General features: G+C 47.0%; 1 protein-coding gene across 1 annotated transcript in view; it reads left to right on the top strand.

Moving 5' to 3' along the window:
- LOC137541114 (opioid growth factor receptor-like) overlaps positions 1 to 23,289 on the top strand; it is a 245,563-nt gene that overhangs the window by 41,629 nt on the left and 180,645 nt on the right. Inside the window, exon 2 of the mRNA XM_068262263.1 lies at positions 8,739 to 8,867. Within this exon, the coding sequence (XP_068118364.1) occupies positions 8,766 to 8,867 (102 nt within the window). The 5' untranslated portion in view covers positions 8,739 to 8,765. The remainder of the gene's footprint in view (positions 1 to 8,738; positions 8,868 to 23,289) is intronic.

The following is a 23,289-nucleotide window of genomic DNA, read 5'->3' as shown; positions in this document are numbered from 1 at the left end:
TATATTTTATTTATATCTCTATTTTGATAGAAATTCCTCCCAGGAAGTTCTTATGCTTATTTTCATCTCTGAATGTTCCTCCTCCCTATGGTATATGACATGGCTGTCATCCATTCCTCTATAGATGGAATAGTTGGCTCGCGCCGTTTTAGTAAGATAATTTTCTTAGCAGTTAGAACCCTAATATCAGTCAAAGAACTTGTAATACTGCCAAATTTTAGACCCAGTATTACAGATTTTGCGTCTAGCTCCTTAAATGGCATACAATTAGTACTTCCAAAAGATTGTATTTTGAACCAAAATTTATGTATCTCGGGGCAATCCCAAAACACATGCGACAGATTGGCACCAACCTTCCCACATTTACAACATTTACCTCTATGTCGATTTTCTCTTTTTGCCAACCTTTCAGGTGAGAGGTACCATCTATTCAGCAACTTATATTGGATCAGTTGTAATTGATTGTTGGGAATTCTCCAAATATTATTAAAGGCTTTTTTTCCATAATGTTTCCGGTAAAGTGAGTCCCAATTCTTTTTCCCATTGTTTAATACTGGTTGGTTTTTCTCCCCCCTCCAGCTCTGTTAAGAAGGCATAAAAATAGGAGAGGTTTTTTTTAGGTATCTGTCGGAGAAGTATTGATTTTTCAAACGTATTAATAGTTTCTCTTAACCTCTGCCCCTTATTAACTAATCTGTTTAGATAGCTTTGTAATTGTAAAGTCACAAAGGTTTTTGTAACGTTCAATATACTGTTAATATTAACTTCAGTATTTCCAACCAAGTGTATAATTCGTATATCAGTCTCAAAATTATTAATTTTAAACCATGGTCTACCGTGTATATAGACCATTTCTGTTCCTAGTATTAAAGATAATTGTTAGTCTTTACAGTAATCAATCTGCACGAGTGAGAATAAATGGTTGCACATCAAATACATTTAAGATTATTAATGGGGTTAGACAGGGGTGTCCCTTATTCCCTATACTATTCAATATATTTCTTGAACCCCTAATTCAAGTGATTCAGTGTGACCCTAAGACTTAAGAACGAGGGAGAAGAACTAAAAGTCTTAGCCTTTGCAGACGATATTCTCTTTACATTAACCTTCCTGGCGGTAACCACGTAGTTCGGGGTAAGCCGCGCAGGTTTTCTCAGGCCCTGCTCGGCCGATTTTCTTAATTTTTTTTTTGCTGGACGCAGTTAGCACTTTGCTAGCTGCGCCAGCACACCGATCGCCGCCGCCCCACGCCCGATCGCCGCTATCCGTCGCGGCGCGCGCCCCCCTCCCAGACCCCGTGCGCTGCCTGGCCAATCAGTGCCAGGCAGCGCCGAGGGGTGGATTGGGACTCCCAATGACGTCACAACGTCGTTGACGTCATCCCGCCCTCCAGGAAATCTTTCCTGATCGGAGATCGCCGAAGGCGGGCGGGGGGATGCCGCTGAGCAGCGGCTATCATGTAGCGAGCCCTGGGCTCGCTACATGATTTAAAAAAAAACAGAAAAAAACAAAACTGCTGCGCTGCCTCCTGGCAGAATTTTTCATACCGCCAGGAGGGTTAACAAATCCCGTCGCCTCACTGAAGTCTTGCCTGTCATGGCTGAACCTCTATGTAACAATGACAAATTATAAAATTAATGAAACAAAATCAATAGTGCTGGATATAGGCAGCTCTCTTCAGACTGTCTCGTCAATAAAGGAATTTTCCACCTATCAGTGGTGCCAATCAGCAATAAAATATTTAGGGGTTAACATTTCCTCAAAGGTAGAACTGCTACATATGTATAACTATAAATATACATTATACAAAGGCAAACACATGAGCTGAAGGAAGGTGCGTCATTGCTCTGAAGAGAGCCATAGAGAAAGATTTATTATCATAATAAATCTTCCTCTACGCCTCCTCTTCAGAGCAATGACACGCCCTCCTTCAGCTCATGTGTTTGCCTTTGTGTAGATACAACTAATTACGCAGCTCAGAACAGAGAAGTCTACTTCAGTCTAGCAGCGAGAGAGGGCTCCTCAGTAACTTTATGAGACGATCATGTGCTGCATAAGTCGCTCTGCTGTGTGAGGAGCATCACAATAGAATAAAGCATGGCTGTATGCAGCAAGAGGATCCCCCTCTTGAATAATGAACTGCCCCAATTCCCCGTCACCGTCAGTTTTCTCAGGGGACACAGGCAGTAAGTTAAATAAAGACAGAAGAAGCTGCACAGCAAAAATATATGCTTTGATCATTCTTACTGTTGTTGGCAAAATGATTTATAATGCTTACAGAAATAGTGAAAGTTTGATAGAAAGTGAATCCACTTCATCACAGCATATACCTAGCTGTTGTGTTCAGTGAACCCACCTCATCACTGCATATACTTACCTACCTTTTGTGTTGAGTGAACCCACCTCATCACTGCATATACCTAGCTGTTTTGTTGAGTGAACCCACCTCATCACTGCATATACCTAGCTTTTGTGTTAAGTGAACCCACCTCATCACTGCATATACCTAGCTGCTGTGTTCAGTGAACCTACGTGAGTGCACGCAGTGTGATATACCACTCCGTGCATACCTGTTAACTGCTGCACCTGTGTGACTGCACTTTGTATTAGTCAAATCAGAGCATACCTTTCACTTCACCCCCCCCTCCCGATATGGACAAAATGGACAAAACAGGTAGAGGAAGAGGTAGAGGCAGACCCAGAGGAAGGCCACCCGGCACCGGCAGGTCTGTGCGAGGTCGTGTTGATGTGATTTCGTGTGGCCCTAGCCCAAAGTACAGTGCTCAGAAGAAGGCACGTCCCATCAACTTCCAAGATTGTCAGGACGTGGTTGACTATTTAACACAGAACACCTCATCTTCCGCAGCCACCAGCACTACTACAAGCACCACATCTGCTGCATTTGACAATTCACTGGAGTTATTTGGTGGTGAAATCACAGATTCACAGCCACTACTGCTACAAGATGAAGGCACTAAGCAAGTTACACCTCATATGTCTGAGTTAGGTGGCGACACTATGGACGTAACGTGTGAGGAGGAGGAGGATGAAGTACCTGCTGTTAGTGCAGTTTTGGAGTTGTCTGAGGCAAGCAAAGCTGGGCAGGATGATTATGATGATTATGATGATACGGATCCCACATGGGTTCCTAAGAGACAAGATGACCAAGGGGACAGTTCAGAGGGGGAGTCAGAGAGGAGTAGGAGGAGACGAGTTGCTGAAAGAAGCAGGGGGAGCTCGTTGTCAGAAACAGCTGGTGGCAGTGTCCGGCACCTATGGGCAGCCAGGCAACATGCCCTTCAATGTCAGCTGCTGAGGCCACCATAGTGCCCACACCCCAGAGTGGCTCAGCGGTGTGGACATTTTTTGATGTATCTGCCTCAGATTGGAGTAAAGCCATCTGTTCTCTCTGTCTCCAAAAATTGAGCCGTGGAAAGGCCAACACTCACGTAGGGACAAGTGCCTTACAAAGGCACATGGAGAAAAGGCACAAACTGCAATGGGAAGAGCACCTGAGCAAAAGCAGCACACAAAAGAAAAGCCACCCTCCTTCTCCTCTTCCTCCTTCAGGTACAGCATCTTCAGCTGCTTTCTCCCTTGCACCTTCACAGCCACCCTCCTCCACTCTGCCTCTGCCCTTGAGCGGTTCCTGCTCCTCTGCCCACAGCAGCCAGGTGTCTGTGAAGGAAATCTTAGAGTGGAAGAAGCCAATTTCTGCCAGTCCCCCCTTGCCGGGGTCTGACAGCTGGCGTGGCGGAACTGTTAGCTCGCCAGCTGTTACCATACAAGTTGGTGGACTCTGAGGCCCGACTCGCTGGAATTCGACCCTGCTTATGTTCTCTCGCCTGCTAGAACAGGAGAAAGCCGTCACCCAGTACCTGTACAATTACAGTAGAAGGACACAATCTGGGGAGATGGGGATGTTCTGGCCACCGAACTGGACACTGATGCGAAATGCATGCAGGCTCATGCAGCCGTTTGAGGAGGTGACCAACCTGGTGAGTCGCAGTGAAGGCACCATCAGCGAGTTGATCCCCTACACTTACTTCCTGGGGTGTGCCGTGCGTAGAGTGGTGGATCAAGCTGTGGAGGAGCGTGAAGAGGAACAGTTATGACAGGAAGCGTTGTGGGATCAATTCACATCAGAACCAGATGTTTCCTCAACACCTGCGGCAGCACAGAGGGGGGAGGAGGAGGAAGAAGAGTCATGTGGGGAAGAAGAGGAGTCAGACTCGGATGATGAGGAAGGGGTTTCTGTGGAGGAGGAAGAGGCGGCGGCAGAAGAACAACCGCAGCAGTTGTTGCAGGGGGCTTGTGCTATTAAATCCTGTGGTATTGTTTGTGGCTGGGGGGAGGAAGAGGACTTACATGACGTCACTGAGGAAGAGCAAGAGGAGATGGATAGTACGTCTGGATCCAACTTTGTGCAGATGGCGTCTTTCATGCTGTCCAGCCTGTTTAGGGACCCCCATATTAAAAAACTCAAGGGGAATTAGCTGTACTGGGTGGCCATGATACTAGACCCTCGGTATAGGCACAAAGTGGCGGACATGTTATCAACTCACCAGAAGGCAGAAAGGATGCAGCACATGCAGAACAAGCTGGCAACTATGATTTACAATGCGTTTAAGGGTGATGTCACACCATCCTCCTCCCATGTCCACGCAGGCAAGGACAGGACGCTCCAGCAATCTCATGGTGATGTCGGACATGCGGACATTCTTTAGTACAACGCCTTGCCTTAGCCATTCTGGATCCACCCTCTACCAATGCCTGGACCGGCAGGTGGCCGACTACCTGGCCTTGAGTGTGGATGTAGACACTGTGAGCAGCGATGATGAACCCTTGGACTACTGGGTGCGCAGGCTTGACCTGTGGCCAGAGCTGTCCCAATTTGCCATCCAACTTCTGTCTTGCCCTGCCGCAAGCATCCTTTCAGAAAGGACCTTCAGCGCAGCTGGAGGCATTGTCACTGAGAAGAGAAATCGCCTAAGTCACAAAAGTGTTCAGTACCTCACCTTTATCAAAATGAGCGAGGCATGGATCCCAGAGGGCTACTGCCCGACCGAAGACTATCAGTCCCCACACACAGCATCTCTGCCTGCACGCCGTGTGACTGCCTGCCCCATGACTAAGTCGCTCCCCACACAGCATCTCTGCCCGCAGGCCATTTCACTGCCTTCTCCGCCACCACCAACAGGGTCCAGGACTCCAGGTGGATTCCTGAATTTTTAAGGCCGCTGCTAGCAGCGGCCACTATACTAATTTTTCTGGTGCGTGTACATGCCTGCCTAATTTTTCTGGCTACACTGCAGCTGCAACAACAAAACAAAAGGCATGTACATGTGCCCATCCCCCTTCGTGATCATTACCTTGCCGCGGTGAAGGGGCTTGCGTATCACAATGAAGCAATGACCACCGGCTATATGAGTGTCTCGGGTGGGGGTGGCACACCAAAGATAATACGGTTGCTGCTTCATTGTGGTCAGACAAAATTTGATCAGATGGATAGTCACTGTTCTGTCATTTAGCTACCTCAGACCGGCGACCAGATGGGCTGGAAAGCCGCCATCACCTGCACTCTCGTCATGGTGCGCACCAGTCCAGCACGGCCGTCACTACACAAACAGCTGTTTGCGGTGCGTTACATAGTGAGTTTGGTGTGTCAATGTGAAGCAGTACACTAATTACACTACCTGATTGATGTATACACATGCAAGATGTTTTAAAGCACTTTAGGCCTGCTATTTAGCATTCAATGTAATTTCTGCCCATAAAACGCTGCTTTGCGTCAAATCTAGATTTTTCCCCTGGGACTTTTGGCATGTATCCCACTCCGCCATGCCCCCCTCCAGGTGTTAGACCCCTTGAAACATCTTTTCCATCACTTTTATTGCCAGCATAATTTTTTCTAGTTTTCCAAGTTCACCTCCTCATTGAAGTCGCGAAAGTTTGCGCAAACCGAACTTTTGCGACAGTTCGCGAACCCGGATCGCGAACCGAAAATCGGAGGTTCGGGCCATCTCTAATTGGAGGATGAATGAGAAAGAAAGGCCTTGGATTATATTGGAAAAAGCGCAGTTGAATAATGAAAGCCTGTTCTCATGGATACCAACTAGAATGGTGGTCGTTTTATCTTCTGTGTCCCATCCACTAATCAACCCGTCTATACGCATATTTGTGCAACTAGTAAAAGATTGGCATAAGGAAGGTGGTCTGTCTATGCTGTCCACGGTGGGTCACAATCCTGACTTCCCTCCAGTACAAGCTAAATCATGGTTTTTTGATGCTTTGATGCTTCTGATACTTTTTGAACAAAAGGACTCTATGTGAGCCCCACAGGCTTGCTTATACTGTTGAGCTGCTGGTAATTTTTTAATGTCTAATTTTTAACCAGTTCAGGACCAAGGCATTTTTCACATATCAGCACTGCTCCCATTCATTCACCAATAACTTTATTACTACTAATCACACCTAAATGATCTATATATTGTTTTTTTTCAGGACAAATTAGGCTTTTAGTGTGTGATAATTTTGTTTAGTAGTTACCTTATTTTCAATGCATTTTAAAGGGAAAAGGAGGGAAAAAAATTGAAAAAACACACTTTTTCTCCATTTACATCCATTATAGCTTTACAATAAACAGTGCTAACTATAAGTTTAACCCACAAATTGTATTTGCTTATCTATCCTGGTTATAACAATGTTTCAATTATGTTCCCAGCACAATTTATGGTGACAATATTGTGTTTGGAAATAAGGGTGTATTTTTTCTGTTTTGCGTTTTTTGCTTTCACATTGTACACTATTGATGATTCCAATTCCTTATTTACAAAAATAATAGTAATATACCCTTATGGCATACATATTTCAAAAGCCAAGTTCCTAAGGTAATAATGTATGTTTCATCTTTCATATTCTGTCACTTTGTTTTCATTTTGAAAGTCTTTTATTTTGGTACAGAATATGCAAAAATGTAATTGATTCAGTTTGTGACTAAAAAGAATAGACAGGACATGGGCCTCAACCCTAAAACATTCTAAACTCTATTCTACTACTTATCAGGGTTAAAATGTTACCACATATGTCTCTTGCAGTTTTGCTAAAATTTTCCCAAGGTTGATCATAATTTTGAAAATGACTTTTTATGTTGGATTGAGTTTGTCCCTACCTATTTTTTATGTGACGTGCGCTCAAGATTTAAGACCCACCAAAATGTATTCTACAACTCGTCACGATTAAAATGATACCACATGTACCTCATTTAGTAACAAACTGGTGGTGCACTCTCCAAAAATACAAGGTCATAGTGGCGTAGCTAAGGAGCTGTGGGCCCTGATGCAAGTCTTACATTGGGGCCCCCCAAACACCCTATACGTCACAATTGATACAGAGCACCAAAACCTGCCAATGGCAACTACAGTGTCAGAGGTGCAAGAAGGGAATGGGGAACAGTTTGTTAATGATTACCACTATTCAAAGTATCTATAGAAGTGATTATTATGAGCACAGGACAAATAGAGAGCTCTTACTGCAGTTGAGGGAGGGCCGTTCGGGGCCCCTTTGGTCCAAGGGCCCCGATGCGGTCGCAACCCCTGCAACCCCTATTGCTACGCCCCTGCAAGGTCAGTATATATACGTCCTATTGTCATTAACTGGTTAATGTCTATGTAGCTTTGCACACCTGTTAAAGTGAACCTCCAGACTAAAAATCGACTCAGCAGCATTGAAAAGGCGTGGTGTTTCTTTAACAGTTCCACAGCATCATAACTTTGTTTCTCTTATACAAACCTCATTTTTAGCTGCACAGAAGAAAACTGCCCGGGCTTTTTTCCCCTGATGCTGTGCAAAGCATGATGGGATTTCTGATGTTGTTGCTCTCGTTCTGCTGTTTTGGTGCAAATTTTTTTCTTTTACATTTTGAATTTGACATGTGAAGCCTAGCACGTGCAGCTGGGAGGGGTTATCAGGACACAGGACAGTTGGAACTGTGTCTCCTGCTCCTTGTCACCGCCTTTCAACCAAAAAGATGGCTGCCCCCATGACAAAGATGGCAGCCCCCATGAATCACAAACATTTGCCTGTTCTTTTAAAACAGGGTGGGTAAGAGATTATATTACCTATCTATTCTAATTAACATAACTAATGTAACTTGGTGACAGTATGTTTGTTTAGGCTGAAGTTCCACTTTAATGTCTGTCTCGTCTGCTGGCGTATCTGCTGGCGTATCTGTTTGCCTGTCTTCAGGGGCGTAGCAATAGGGGGTGCAGCGGTAGCGACCGCATCGGGGCCCTTGGGCCAGAGGGGCCCCGAATGGGCCCTCCCTCAACTACAGTATTAGCTCTCTATTGGTCCTGTGCTCATAATAATCACTTCTATAGATACTTTGAATAGTGGTAATCATTAACAAGCTGTTCCCCATCCCCTTCTTGCACCTCTGACACTGTAGTTACCATTGGCAGGTTTTGGTGCGCCGTATCAATTGTTATGTATAGAGTGCTTGAGGGGCCCCATTGTAAGACTTGCATCAGGGCCCACAGCTCCTTAGCTATGCCACTGCCTGTCTTTGTACTTGCCTATGCCATGTGAACCACAAACAGTTCCGAGTACGACTTCCGTCGCACTTGGCGAATAAAACTGATTCTGATTCTGACTACAGTCCACAAACGTTTGTTTCAGATTACTTAAAGGATACATAAACAATGTTTTAATTACATTAAACTGTGTGTATATTCCAGGTTGTATGTGCACAGTGGTCCTCCACAATGGGAAGCTCCTCATCCAAACAGTGGAGCTCCGACTATGACTCAACCTGGGAAGAGGAGGAAAGACCACCAGAGCGAATGAATGAAGCTAGACGCCAGAAGGTACTTAAAGTTTTTTGGAAAAAAAATGTTTCCAGAAAAACTCATTTTAGTTGGCTATGCTCCAAGATGGAGGCGATGAATAAAACCTATAAGTCGGTATAAGATGTATGTGACAGACCCCCGGCTGCTGTATCCCCATGTGTTTAATGGCTCTATGCAGGGATCTGTGGTTCTTTTATGGGGCATGCTGGGAGTTGTGGTGCCTCAATGGGAGGCCCATGGGAGCATGGGAGGAAGTCCACTAGAAGGTCAGGGAATGATATGGGGGTACTGCCAGAGAACCGGGTAGCAGGCCAGCCCGCCCAGCAGAAAGCCAAACCAGCCAACATAGAAGCCAGATAACTCTGCCTAGTGACTGTATGTTTAAAGTGAACCAGAGACGAAGCACCCTCATGTATTTTACCATAGAAATCAGTGGGAACATTAGAGAAAACACCTACCCTGCCCTCTGTTTCATCCTCACTGCTAAAAGTGTCTGTTATCTAGCTGAGATAAGAATCCCGGACTGTGCATTGAGTCTGGCTTTGCTATAATGACTCAGCTATAATGATTTCTGAGCAAAGCCAGCAGGGGGCAGGCTTGGACTTGAAAAGACACAAAAGAACACAGACTCAGCTATAATCTTTCTGTAGCAAAGCCAGCTGACTGCTTAGTCGGGATTCTTATCTTAGAGATGATAATAGGCAAATTAAACAGAGAACAATGTAACAAAGAGCAGATTAGGTGTTTACTGTCATGTTCCCACTGATTTATAAGGTAAAATACATGAGGGTGCTTCATCTCTGGTTCTCTTTAAAGGGAACCTGAAGTGAGTAAAATTATTTAAAGTAAACACATGACGTAGCTGCAAATGAATATTACATACTTACCTTACCGTCAGTTCCTTTCAGAAGCTCACCATTTTCTTCTTACAGTGATCTCTTCCAGTTCTGACAATATTTTGTCAGAACTGAAATATAACAGTTTCTGTCAGTTATATATCAGCAGCTGTCAGTTGCAACTGAATGTGCAAGGTAATGTCCATGTTTCCTATGGCTCAAGTGAGTGATATTACAGTTTAACAGTGTGCTGACTAGGAAGCTGTTATGGGGTAATGATCACAGTGGAAAAATGGGACGCAGGAGAGGAGAAAGAGAATGATGAGTAGACTACACAGGAGGTAAGTATGACCTGTGTATGGTTACTTTGACTTTTTATTTTTAGTTCAGTTTCTCTTTAACCACTGCAGCCTATCTGGATGAATATGTTCGTCCAGATAGGCTGTGCTGCTGCAGCTGCGCTGTGCCGTTAGCTCCCCGATCAGTGAATGGGAATACAATTCCCATTCACTGATCTAAGTCCCCCACAGAAAAAGTGACGGTCTCTTATCAAAAAAAAAAAAAAAATAAAATCCAGTCCTCTTTCTATAAACGATTTCGTATCCAGGACTTTTTTGACTGTGGCCATCTTGTGGCCAAATAGTAAACTACACCCACATACATTTTTTATTATATTACATTTAAAATTAGCTGTTTCCCTCCCACACCAAAAATTACCCAAATACATTTTCTAATAAAAAAAATAAAAATAAATAAAAAAAATGACAATTAAAAAAAAAACCCATAAATAGTTACCTAAGGGTCTGAACTTTTTAAATATGCATGTCAAGAGAGTATGTTATTATATATATATATATATATATATATATATATATATATATATATATATACATATATATATATATATATATATATATATATATATATTTAATTATGGGCTTGTAAATAGTGATGTGCGCAAACTGAAAAAAATTCACATTTATTTCTAAATAAAATATTGGCGCCATAAATTGTGATAGGGACATCATTTAAACGGTGTAATAAAATACATGAGTTTTAATCACGGTAGCATATATTAATTTCAAACTATACCGGCCAAAACTGAGAAATAATGATTTTTTTTCCATTTCTTTCTTAATCTTCCTGTTAAAATGGATTTAGAAAAAAATAATTCTTAGCAAAATTTACCACCCAAAGAAAGCCTAATTAGTGGCGGAAAAAACGAGATATAGATCAATTAATTGTGATAAGTAGTGATAAAGTTATTGGTGAATGAATGGGAGGTGAACGTTGCTCGGATGCATAATGTTTTCGACACTGTGGGGCTGAAGTGGTTAAGTGACACTGCCTATTTATGTGCTATGCTGCAATTTTGTGTGGTTTTTTTTTTCATCCAACATTTTGCTAGGCAGGCCTGATTAGCTGTTAAGTTCATGTAAATTTGGCTCCTCCCATGACCGCATCCACATTCTAGTGAATGGCCACACCCATTTTTTGGCTGGAGTGGCCAAAAGTGCCCCACATCTCTTAGGATTCTAGCAACGCCCCTGGATTAAACATTTGATTTGATAAAAACTTTGAATCAAATGAGCATAAAAAGTGGGGCGTCACTTGATTGATCCTAACTGAAACATTGGCATTGCTGCCACATTCCACAAGTGATTCCTGGCCAGGACACTACATAAAGTTTGTATCGTCTCATGTTTGTGCAAGTTTCCTTTGGTGTCCTTCCACACACTCTGATGGGGAAGTACTTACCTTCTAAGAAAAGGCTTCTGCTAGATTTAGGTAGAAAGCTTTACTGAAACAGAACTGATAGTGTAGCAATGCGTTTTGAGGAGTGTTCACTTCCTCGGGTCATGTATGATCTGAATTAGTACAAAGCTTCTTTTCTAAGGAACCCATAACCAAGTCAAATGCGTCAACATATGATAACTTTTGTGCCCAACCCATAAAGCTTTCTTCCTGAACTGAGCTGATGCCTCTTCTTAGAAGGTAAGTAATTCTTTCACATTATTGTTTTCTTTCAGTAGGTTTTAAGTTCTAAGGCCTTGTTTCCATCTATGCGCTTCTATCTGCTTCTGTCCGCTTTTCAGCAACATGTATCAATCTGTAACATTGATGTGCTGATAAAAAGAAGCGCACAGATGAAAACAAGGCCTAAGAGTCAATCATAGTGTACCTGAAATGGTGTGTGTGGACCAATTTATACTTACCTAGGGCTTCCTCCAGCCCCATGAGGTGCTTAGGGTCCCTCGCCATTCTGCTCCATTCTCTCTGGAATCCGCGGTCAGTCGTTGTCTTTAGCGTTTCCGAGGCTTGCCTGCACGAGCGCCACAGTCACGCTCATTTTCCAAGGAGTGTTCTGCGCCTGTGCAGTACTACTGCACAGATGCAGAATGCTCCAGGCTGCAGCAGCGAAAACGGGGGTGCACGTGCGGCCAGGAGAGCACAGCCGACCTGATTACTGAGAGATTTTTTGAGAGAACGGAACGGCCGGGGAGGATGTTGAGGGACCCCAAACACCTCATGGGGCTGGAGGTAGATTCAGGTAAGTATAAATTGGCCCACACACTCCATCTCAGGTTTCTTTTATGTATGCAGCATTATGGAGACTAGTGTTGTTCTCCACGGCCTTGTGATCACGGCAGTGGCGGACATACGGCCGTGCAGGCCGTGCCGCCGCACGAGGGCCCCTGAAGTTCTTCAGGGGCCCATTAAGTATTTTTTTTATATATATATTTTTTTTATTTTTTTTCCCCTGGGGGGCCCCGACTCCTATCCCCCCTCCCTCACCTCGGGGGGCCCCCCTCCCAGTATGCGCGGCGGGAGAGCAGCAAATAGAGGATGTCTCCGGGCAGGGGCGTTGCTAGCCCTAAACATCCAAAGCACGTGCCACGGATCTATTTTAGAGTGCCCCGGTTCTCCCCCGATAGTTCCACCACATTAAATAGTCCCACTTCAAAGCCTGGAGACAGGGGACTGTTGCTGTGTAATGATATAGTTTGGCGGCGGAAGGATATTTTTTACATTGCAGTGCGGCTGTTTTAAATCACATAGCGGCAGCAGGAGACCAGGAAGCCCATGCCTGCAGCTAGAGCATGGGTCCCCAACCTGGGGGCCGTGGCCCCCTGGGGGTCCTTGGGCAGATTTCTGGGGGGCCGCGGCTTCTCCCTCTCCCCCCGCGGCCGCCGCTCCTGTTACCTTATGAGCGGGCGGCCGCTTCCTTCCTTATATTCCTTCAGCCGTGGCTCTCCTCTTCGCAGCATGTCATATTACAGCAGCGCTTCCTGCACGGCTGCTGTAAGGAGCCAAGGGAGCCGGGACAGCGGTTCCCATAGTAACGGTGATGCGTATCGCCGCTACAGGAAGCCGCTATCCCACCTCCTTCCCTCCTTACAGCAGCCGCGCAGGAAGCGCTGCTGTAATACGACATGCTGCGAAGAGGAGAGCCGCAGCTGGAGGAATATAAGGAAGGAAACGGACGCCCGCTCATAAGGTAACAGGAGCGGCGGCCGTGCTAGGGAGAGGGCACCTTTGCTAGCTACACTGGGGCAGCTATACTGGGGTAACTACTGGGCTAACTGAACTGGCTACACTGGGCTAACTGTACTAGGTATACTGGGCTAACTGTACTTGCTATACTGGGCTAACTATACTTGCTATACTGGGCTAACTGTACTTGCTATACTGGGCTAACTGTACTTGCTATACTGTGGCAACTGTACTTGCTATACTGTGGCAACTGTACTTGCTATACTGTGGCAACTGTACTTGCTATACTGTGGCATCTGTACTAGCTATACTGTGGTAACTGTACTGGCTATATTGTGGTAACTGTACTAGCTATAGTGTGGTAACTGTACTTGCTATACTGTGGCAACTGTACTTGCTATACTGGCCTAACTGTACTTGCTATACTGTGGCAACTGTACTTGCTATACTGTGGCAACTGTACTTGCTATACTGTGGCAACTGTACTTGCTATACTGTGGCATCTGTACTAGCTATACTGTGGTAACTGTACTTGCTATACTGTGGTAACTGTACTGGCTATATTGTGGTAACTGTACTAGCTATAGTGTGGTAACTGTACTTGCTATACTGTGGCAACTGTACTTGCTATACTGGCCTAACTGTACTTGCTATACTGTGGCAACTGTACTTGCTATACTGTGGCAACTGTACTTGCTATACTGTGGCAACTGTACTTGCTATACTGTGGCAACTGTACTTGCTATACTGTGGCATCTGTACTAGCTATACTGTGGTAACTGTACTGGCTATATTGTGGTAACTGTACTAGCTATAGTGTGGTAACTGTACTCAGGCCCGCCATCAGGGGGGTACAAGCGTGACTGCCGTCACGGGCCCGGGGCGGGCCTAGGGCCCGCAGCCTCGGGCCCCCCCCCAGGCATTAACCTCCTGAGAGGTCTTTTCCCACGTCACCTCCCCCAGCGGCCGCCGCTGTTAATACCTTAGCAGCGACCGCTTTCCCCTCTCCGCCGCGCGTACTTTCCAGCAGCATCTCCCGGCTGCTCTGTGTGAGGCGGCAGGAAGCATGGCTTGGTTCCCATAGTAACGGCGATACAGATCACCGTTACAGGAAGCCGCTGCCATGCTTCCTGCCGCCTCACACAGAGCAGCCGGGAGATGCTGCTGGAAAGTACGCGCCGGAGAGGGGAGAGCGCCGCTGTTAAGGTAACAACAGCGGCGGGGACGAGCACCACCTACCCATACTGGGGCACTATACTGGGGCACTATCCTGGCTATACTGGGGCACTATACTTGCGCGCTATACTGGGGCACTGTACTGGCTATACTGGGGCACTGTACTGGCTATACTGGGGCACTATACTGGCTATACTGGGGCACTATACTGGCTATACTGGGGCACTATACTGGCTATACTGGGGCACTATACTGGCTATACTGGGGCACTATTCTGGCTATACTGGGGCACTATTCTGGCTATACTGGGGCACTGTACTGGCTATACTGGGGCACTGTACTGGCTATACTGGGGCACTATACTGGCTATACTGGGGCACTATACTGGCTATACTGGGGCACTATACTGACTATACTGGGGCACTATACTGGCTATACTGGGGCACTATACTGGCTATACTGGGGCACTATACTGGCTATACTGGGGCACTATCCTGGGGCACTATACTGGCTATACTGGGGCACTATACTGGCTATACTGGGGCACTATACTGGCTATACTGGGGCACTGTACTGGCTATACTGGGGGCACTATTCTGGCTATACTGGGGCACTGTACTGGCTATACTGGGGCACTGTACTGGCTATACTGGGGCACTGTACTGGCTATACTGGGGCACTATACTGGCTATACTGGGGCACTATACTGGCTATACTGGGGCACTATACTGACTATACTGGGGCACTATACTGGCTATACTGGGGCACTATACTTGCGCGCTATACTGGGGCACTGTACTGGCTATACTGGGGCACTGTACTGGCTATACTGGGGCACTGTACTGGCTATACTGGGGCACTATACTGGCTATACTGGGGCACTATACTGGCTATACTGGGGCACTATACTGACTATACTGGGGCACTATACTGGGGCACTGTACTGGCTATACTGGGGCACTGTACTGGCTATACTGGGGCACTATACTGGCTATACTGGGGCACTATACTGACTATACTGGGGCACTATACTGGCTATACTGGGGCACTGTACTGGCTATACTGGGGCACTATACTGGGGCACTATACTGGCTATACTGGGGTACTGTGCTGGCTTTACTGGGCACTGTACTGGCTATACTGGGGCACTATACTAGCTATACTGGGGCACTATACTGGCTATACTGGGGCACTGTACTGGCGCGCTATACTGGGGCACTATACTAGCGCGCTATACTGACTATACTGGGGCACTATACTGGCTATACTGGGGCACTGTACTGGCTATACTGGGGCACTATACTAGCTATACTGGGGCACTATACTAGCTATACTGGGGCACTATACTGGCTATACTGGGGCACTATACTGGCTATACTGGGGCACTACTGGGGCACTATACTGGGGCACTATACTAGCTATACTGGGGCGCTATACTGGCGCGCTATACTGGGGCACTATACTGGCTATACTGGGGCACTATACTGGCTATACTGGGGCACTATACTGGCTATACTGGGGCACTATACTGGGGCACTATACTGGCTATACTGGGGCACTATACTGGCGCGCTATACTGGGGCACTGTACTGGCTATACTGGGGCACTATACTGGCTATACTGGGGCACTGTACTGGGCGTGCACAGCAGTCTGTAGGGGGGCCCAGGCTTGATGTTGTGTGAGGGGCCCCAAAATTTCTGATGGCGGCCCTGACTGTACTTGCTATACTGTGGCAACTGTACTTGCTATACTGTGGCATCTGTACTAGCTATACTGTGGTAACTGTACTAGCTATATTGTGGTAACTGTACTAGCTATAGTGTGGTAACTGTACTTGCTATACTGGGGTAACTGTACTAACTATACTGGGGTAACTATACTCAGGGCCGGGCCGAGGCATAGGCTGGAGAGGCTCCAGCCTCAGGGCGCAGTGTAGGAGGAGGCGCAGAATTCATTCAGCTGTCATTCCTAATTGTGTTTGAAGCAGAAAGAAATAAGAAAAGGGGATACATGGCAGTGACTGCAAGCCAGATAACTAGATATTAAGGTGTTGGGGAGGTTGTGGGCCCTGTGGCGCCTCTTAGTCTAATAGCAATCAGTGTGTGAAGGCTGGGGTGGCAGGGATGGAGGGGCGCACTTTGGTGTCTCAGCCTTGGGTGCTGGAGGACCTTGTCCCGGCTCTGACTATACTAACTATATTGGGGTAACTATACTACCTAACTAACTATACTGAGGCAACTATAGTCCTTATACAGGGGCAACTGTGTTAGCTACCTATACTGGGGGCAACTATGCCTAGATACCTACTTACCTATATACTACACTCAAAATCAGGGAAAAGAGGGGGGGCCGCCGCCGCCACTAACCACGCCCCCTCCCCCCGGGGGGCCCCAGAGAAAAGTTTGGTCGGGATAGTGGGCCCCGGGCTTAAAAAGGTTGGGGACCCCTGAGCTAGAGGATTATTCAGTCAGCGGATCCAGTGAGTGTTTACCCCCTCATCTTTCCTCACAGCTGCCTGTCATTTTAAGTGTTAAAAAGCGGTGTCTGGTTATCCGGAATGTCAGGCATGTCAGTGGAAGTAGCCTGACAGTGTTATTCTTCCCCCCACTGCCCGTGACTGTGCTGTGTGCAGGGGGGCTCTGGAACGGAAGCTTCTTTAGGGTGCTTTGTACACAGCAGGGGGACTTGGTCTGTTGTGTGTCAGAGGGCTTGTTGTGAAGCTGGCAGCCTGGTTTCAGTGGGCAGATGTTAATCAGAAGTGATAGGAGTAATGCAGCATAGGATTTCCATTAAACCACTATATGTGTATGCATTCGCCTTTCTCATATTGCTGATACCCAATCTTTCTCTCTATTTCCACCCTCTCTCTCACGCCACATTCCTTTTTTCCACCTTGCTCAAAAATATATGGGCATTCTCTTCATTCTCCAGTTACTTACCTGGGGCTTCTTCCAGCCCCCTGAATTCTTCCTAGTCCCTCACTGTCATCTTGTGCTTCTTAGTTTCCCTGCTGTCACCCTCCAATGCTGAATGCGTGGCCCTGTGGTGAATTGGGCCCATACAGGCACAGCCACAGACCACCTTTGTACAAGCAAGGTCAGGTGCCTGCCCTGCAGCCAGCCAGATGCCAGAGACCACCCAGGCAGCCTGCTGATCCCTGCTACCTCAAGTATGTACAGTATAAGCGGTTCTCTGTGCCTGTACTGATGGTAAACTAGCTGCAGTGTGTGCTGATCTCTGCTGCCCCAGAATGTACAGTATAAGTTGATACTCTGTGCCTGTACTGATAGTAAGCTAGCTGCAGCTTGTACTGATCTGATCACTGCTGTTTCCAGTATGTACAGTATACGCTGTTACTCTGTGCCTGCACTGATAGTAAACTAGCTGCAGTGTGTGCTGATCTCTGCTGCCTCCAGTAGGTACAGTATAAGCTGTTTCTGTGTCCCTGTATTGCTAGTAAACTAGCTGCAGAGTGTGCTGATCTCTGCCAGCTCCAGTATGTACAGTATAAGCTGTTACTCTGTGCCTGTACTGATAGGAAACTAGCTGCAGTGTGTGCTGATCCCTGCTACTTTCAGTATGTACAGTATTAGCTGTAAAGCCTGGAACACACATACAATTTTGATTAGCCAATTTTTTGTTGGCCCACTTACTGCATGTGGGTGGTAAAATTGGTCAGTGATTGACCAATCAAAATTGTATGTGCGTATACATCTTTGATCTATGCCTATACTGATTGTCAATTATCTAAATAAAGGACATGGGGCGCCATCCAATATTTTGATGGGAAGGCCCGTTATCTGTAGCTTACACCACTGCTAAGTTCATGTAAATTTGGCCACGCCCACTCACTGAATGGCCACGCCCCTTTTGCTGCGGCGTGCTGCGAGCGCCGCATACACCCTTCACCTTGTGCCCACAGGTGCCCCTGATCTCCAAGGATCCTAGGAACGCCCCTGTCTCCGGGGCTCCAGGCAGGCGCTAGAGGCTCAGCAGCCGCTTGGTCTCCGATGTCTCCAACTCTATACTGCTCGCTACTAAACCAGGAAGTAGCGAGCAATATACAGAGTTGGAGACATATTGGAGACCAAGCGGCTGAGCCTCTAGCGCCTGCCTGGAGCCCCGGAGACTTCCGGTATTTGCCGCTCTCCCGCCGCGCATATCAGGAAGGGGGCCCCCCGAGGTGAGGAAGGGGGGGGGGAGGATAGGAGTCGGGCCCCTCACCCGGATAGCTATCCACCCACCCAGCCACCCGGCTACCTGCCTACCTACCTACCCACCCGACTACCTAACCTCCTACCCACCCGGCTACCTACCCACCCACCAGGTTTCCTACCTACCTACCCACCCGACTACCTAACCACCCACCAGGCTTCCTACCTACCTACCCACCCGGCTACCTAACCACCTACCTACCCGGCTACCTACCCACCCACCAGGCTACCTACCCACCCGGCTACCTACCTACCTACCCACCCGGCTACCTACCCACCTGGCTACCTACCTACATACCCACCCGGCTACCTAACCACCTACCCACCCGGCTACCTACCCACCCACCAGGCTTCCTACCTACTTACCCACCCGGCTACCTAACCACCTACCCACCCAGCTACCTACCCACCCACCAGGCTTCCTACCTACCCACCCGGCTACCTACCCACCCACTAGGCTTCCTACCTACCTACCCACCCGACTACCTTACCACCCACCCGGCTACCTACCCACACACCAGGCTACCTACCCACCCGGCTTCCTACCTACCTACCTACCTACCCACCCACCCACCCGGCTACCTACCTAACCACCCACCCGGCTACCTACCTACCAACCCACCCACCCACCCACCAGGCTACCTACCCACCCACCCGGCTACCCACCCACCAGGCTGCCTACCTACCTACCTACCCACCCACCCACCAGGCTACCTACCTACCCACCCACCCACCAGGCTACCTACTTACCTACCTACCTACCTACCGGGCTAGTTACCAACCCACCCACCAGGCTACCTACCCACCAGGCTACCTACCTACCCACCTACCAGTAGAGATGGGCCGAACGGTTCGCCGGCGAACGGTTCCCGGCGAACTTCGGTGGTTCGCGTTCGCCTCCCGCAGGCGAACGTTTCCAGAAGTTCGGTTCGCCCCACAATGCACTATGAGGGTCAACTTTGACCCTCTACATCACAGTCAGCAGGCCCAGTGTAGCCAATTAGGCTACACTAGCCCCTGGAGCCCCACCCCCCTTATATAAGGCAGGCAGCGGCGGCCATTACGGCCACTCGTGTGCCTGCATTAGAGAGAGTAGGGCGAGCTGCTGTCTGTCTCTCATAGGGAAAGATTAGTTAGGCTTAGCTTTTCCTGGCTGCATACCTGTTCAGTGATCCTGCCACTGCATACCTGTTCTGTGAACCCACCCACCACTGCATACCTGTTCAGTGATCCTGCCACTGCATACCTGTTCTGTGAACCCACCCACCACTGCATACCTGTTCAGTGATCCTGCCACTGCATACCTGTTCTGTGAACCCACCCACCACTGCATACCTGTTCAGTGATCCTGCCACTGCATACCTGTTCTGTGAACCCACCCACCACTGCATACCTGTTCAGTGATCCTGCCACTGCATACCTGTTCTGTGAACCCACCCACCACTGCATACCTGTTCAGTGATCCTGCCACTGCATACCTGTTCTGTGAACCCACCACTGCATACCTGTTCTGTGAACCCACCCCTGCATACCTGTTCTGTTCAGTGGACCCGCCACTGCATACCTGTTCTGTTCAGTGGACCCGCCACTGTATACCTGTTTAGTGAACCCGCCACTGCATACCTGTTCTGTTCAGTGAACCCGCCACTGTATACCTGTTCTGTTCAGTGAACCCGCCACTGCATACCTGTTCTGTTCAGTGAACCCGCCACTGTATACCTGTTCTGTTCAGTGAACCCGCCACTGCATACCTGTTCTGTTCAGTGAACCCGCCACTGTATACCTGTTCTGTTCAGTGAACCCGCCACTGCATACCTGTTCTGTTCAGTGAACAGTTTGGTGTGTTAGTGTGAAGCAGTACCTTAACTACACTACCTGATTGATGTATACACATGCAAGATGTTTTAAAGCACTTTAGGCCTGTCATTTAGCATTCAATATGATTTCTGACCTTAAAACGCTGCTTTGCGTCAAATCCAGATTTTTCCTGGGGACTTTTGGCGTGTATCCCACTCCGCCATGCCCCCCTCCAGGTGTTAGACCCCTTGAAACATCTTTTCCATCACTTTTGTGGCCAGCATAATTTTTTTTTTTTTTTCAAAGTTCGCATCCCCATTGAAGTCTATTGCGGTTCGCGAACTTTAACGCGAACCGAACCTTCCGCGGAAGTTCGCGAACCCGGTTCGCGAACCTAAAATCGGAGGTTCGGCCCATCTCTACCTACCAGGCTACCTACCCACCCGGCTAAGGGCTACCTACCTACTGTAATGATCTGTGCCTGTGTCATCCTGCTGGTAGCAGCACTGAGGAACTTGAGGTGGACTTCCGCTGTCTACCAGCAGATGGCTCTCATATTGCTAGGAGCGGTGCAATTCCTTGGCTCACCAGCAGATGGAACTGTAAAAGATTTTGGCCAGTCACCTGAGCAATGTGCTGCATAAAAGGATGGACTTGTTAGCAGCACATTGCTAGGTCATTCCGTTCGTGTTTTTACTGCAGTTATGACTCTGGCCTTTGATCCAGTGTTTCCTAGTTCCTGCCTTGCCTTGTATTACTCTGAATTCCTGGTATCGATCCTTGCTAACCTGACCATTCTCTGTCTGGCGTTATTACCTGATGCTGATCTCTTGGTTGGACTCCTGCTTGTATGACTTCCCTTTATGTATGATGATTCGGATTATGCACTGTTGTAAATATTCTGTCTGTTGCTGTATATATTGGTATAGATAGTCAGGATTCTGGTATTTGTGGTGCACCATGTGTTGTTTGATTGTACGATTGTATGTGTATGGTGATCTGTATTTGTACACTTTTTTTGCATTATTGTAAATAAAACACATTCATTATTCTACTCTGTTGTGCAGACGTCAGTATTTCAATTGTGATCTTCCAGTTTTGTTTAAACCAAAACGATTGCCATGCAGAGATCGTGGATCTGCCAGTCTGGTTCCAGTCACGACCACGATCTGCATGGCCAATCGTTACAGAATGACCTAGCCAACCCATATATTGATCACAGAAATACTGCAGATTCATCTATCTGTACAAAGAGTTGGAATTTTGATGATGTGTACTACTATGCCTTGGTTTCTGAGGATAACCAAAGTTATTCCTTCATGTATTTTGCAGCTTCAGCAGTTAATGGAGTTAGTGCAAAACTATGTAAATCAGAAAATCTTGTCTGCAGAAGATGTGCAGGACCTGCTGCATGTCCTTCAATGGTTGCTGAAAAGTAAATTATCCAAGGATAATTTTCTTGATCCTCCATTTAGCCCATCTGATATTACCGTTTTGGCTTCTATTTTGAAAAATGACAGGGAATCTTTCTTTAAGTTCTACTCCAAGAAAGGCTAAAATATTATGCAAGCTGGTCTTCAATCCCTTCAATCATTAATTGATTTAAGAGGTATGCAAATTTGAAAAAACCTCATTGTTAATGTCTGCCTGGGAAGAGATGTTAATTTCCCAATGCAAACCTTGTTCTGTGACCGCAAAGAATAATATACAGATTGGTTCTTTGTCTGTTAAAATCCAGCCCAGTCTTGATTCTGTTTCTGATGTAGTTCAGTCAAGTTCTATTAATAGACAAATACATTCTCGGCCAGTTAGGAACCAATCTCGTTTAGAGCCTGTCTTTTGTGCAGCTGATATTAACTATCTATTCGATCATTTAAAGAAGGATAGGAAAAGTTTTCTAAACCACTATTCTAAAATGGAAAGTTCTTGTCTGCTGAAATATGTACATGCTGTAGAAAGGATGAGTGGTTACAAATTGTGTCCGCAGAAAGCCGCCTCTGCCCTGATCCAAGTTTGGGAGGAAATCTTGTCATTTGATTCAAGTGCAGATGCAGGCATGCATGTGATTGAGGAATCTAATGAGTGGAGAGATTGTAGCAATCAAGTCAGTTTTGATTTTACTGCAGAAGAGATCAATGCTTATTATGGCTATTTGAAGAATGATAGGGAACAGTTTATGTCATTCTATTCGCAACAAAATGAGGAGTTTATTAGGAATTGTATCTGTGGAGTAAGATCTCTGATGGTTAATGCCTTGTGTGAGAATGAATCTGCCTCTGCTTTGATTGCCATCTGGCAAGAAATGCTTTCCTCTAAATTTCAATCTCATTCTCTCTCTGATAACCCTTATGTCCAGAGTTCACAACCTGCATGTCAGTTATCTGTACAAACTCCATTGCAAACTGCAGTCAGAACCACACCTTGGTCCTGGCAAAAAATCATTAGAAAATAAGTCATCATCCAAAAAGAAAAAGATTCTTTCCTACCAACTCCATTCAGCATGTGCAGCCTCTAGCCGATTCCAGTCGTGTGCAGCCTCTAGCCGATTTCAGTCGTGTGCAGCCTCTAGCCGATTCCAGTCGTGTGCAGCCTCTAGCCGATTCCAGTCGTGTGCAGCCTCTAGCCGATTCCAGTCGTGTGCAGCCTCTAGCCGATTCCAGTCGTGTGCAGCCTCTAGCCGATTCCAGTCGTGTGCAGCCTCTAGCCGATTCCAGTCGTGTGCAGCCTCTAGCCGATTCCAGTCATGTGCAGCCTCTAGCCGATTCCAGTCATGTGCAGCCTCTAGCCGATTCCAGTCATGTGCAGCCTCTAGCCGATTCCAGTCGTGTGCAGCCTCTAGCCGATTCCAGTCGTGTGCAGCCTCCAGGTGATTTGTGTCCTCAGCAATTTCCAGTCGGTCCTGAGCAGTCCCTCGCCTTTCT

The sequence above is a fragment of the Hyperolius riggenbachi genome, chromosome 12 (assembly GCF_040937935.1).
Source record: "Hyperolius riggenbachi isolate aHypRig1 chromosome 12, aHypRig1.pri, whole genome shotgun sequence".
NCBI lineage: Eukaryota > Metazoa > Chordata > Amphibia > Anura > Hyperoliidae > Hyperolius > Hyperolius riggenbachi.
The sequence above is the reverse complement of the archived record's forward strand: the minus strand, read 5'-3'. Positions and strand labels throughout refer to the sequence as shown.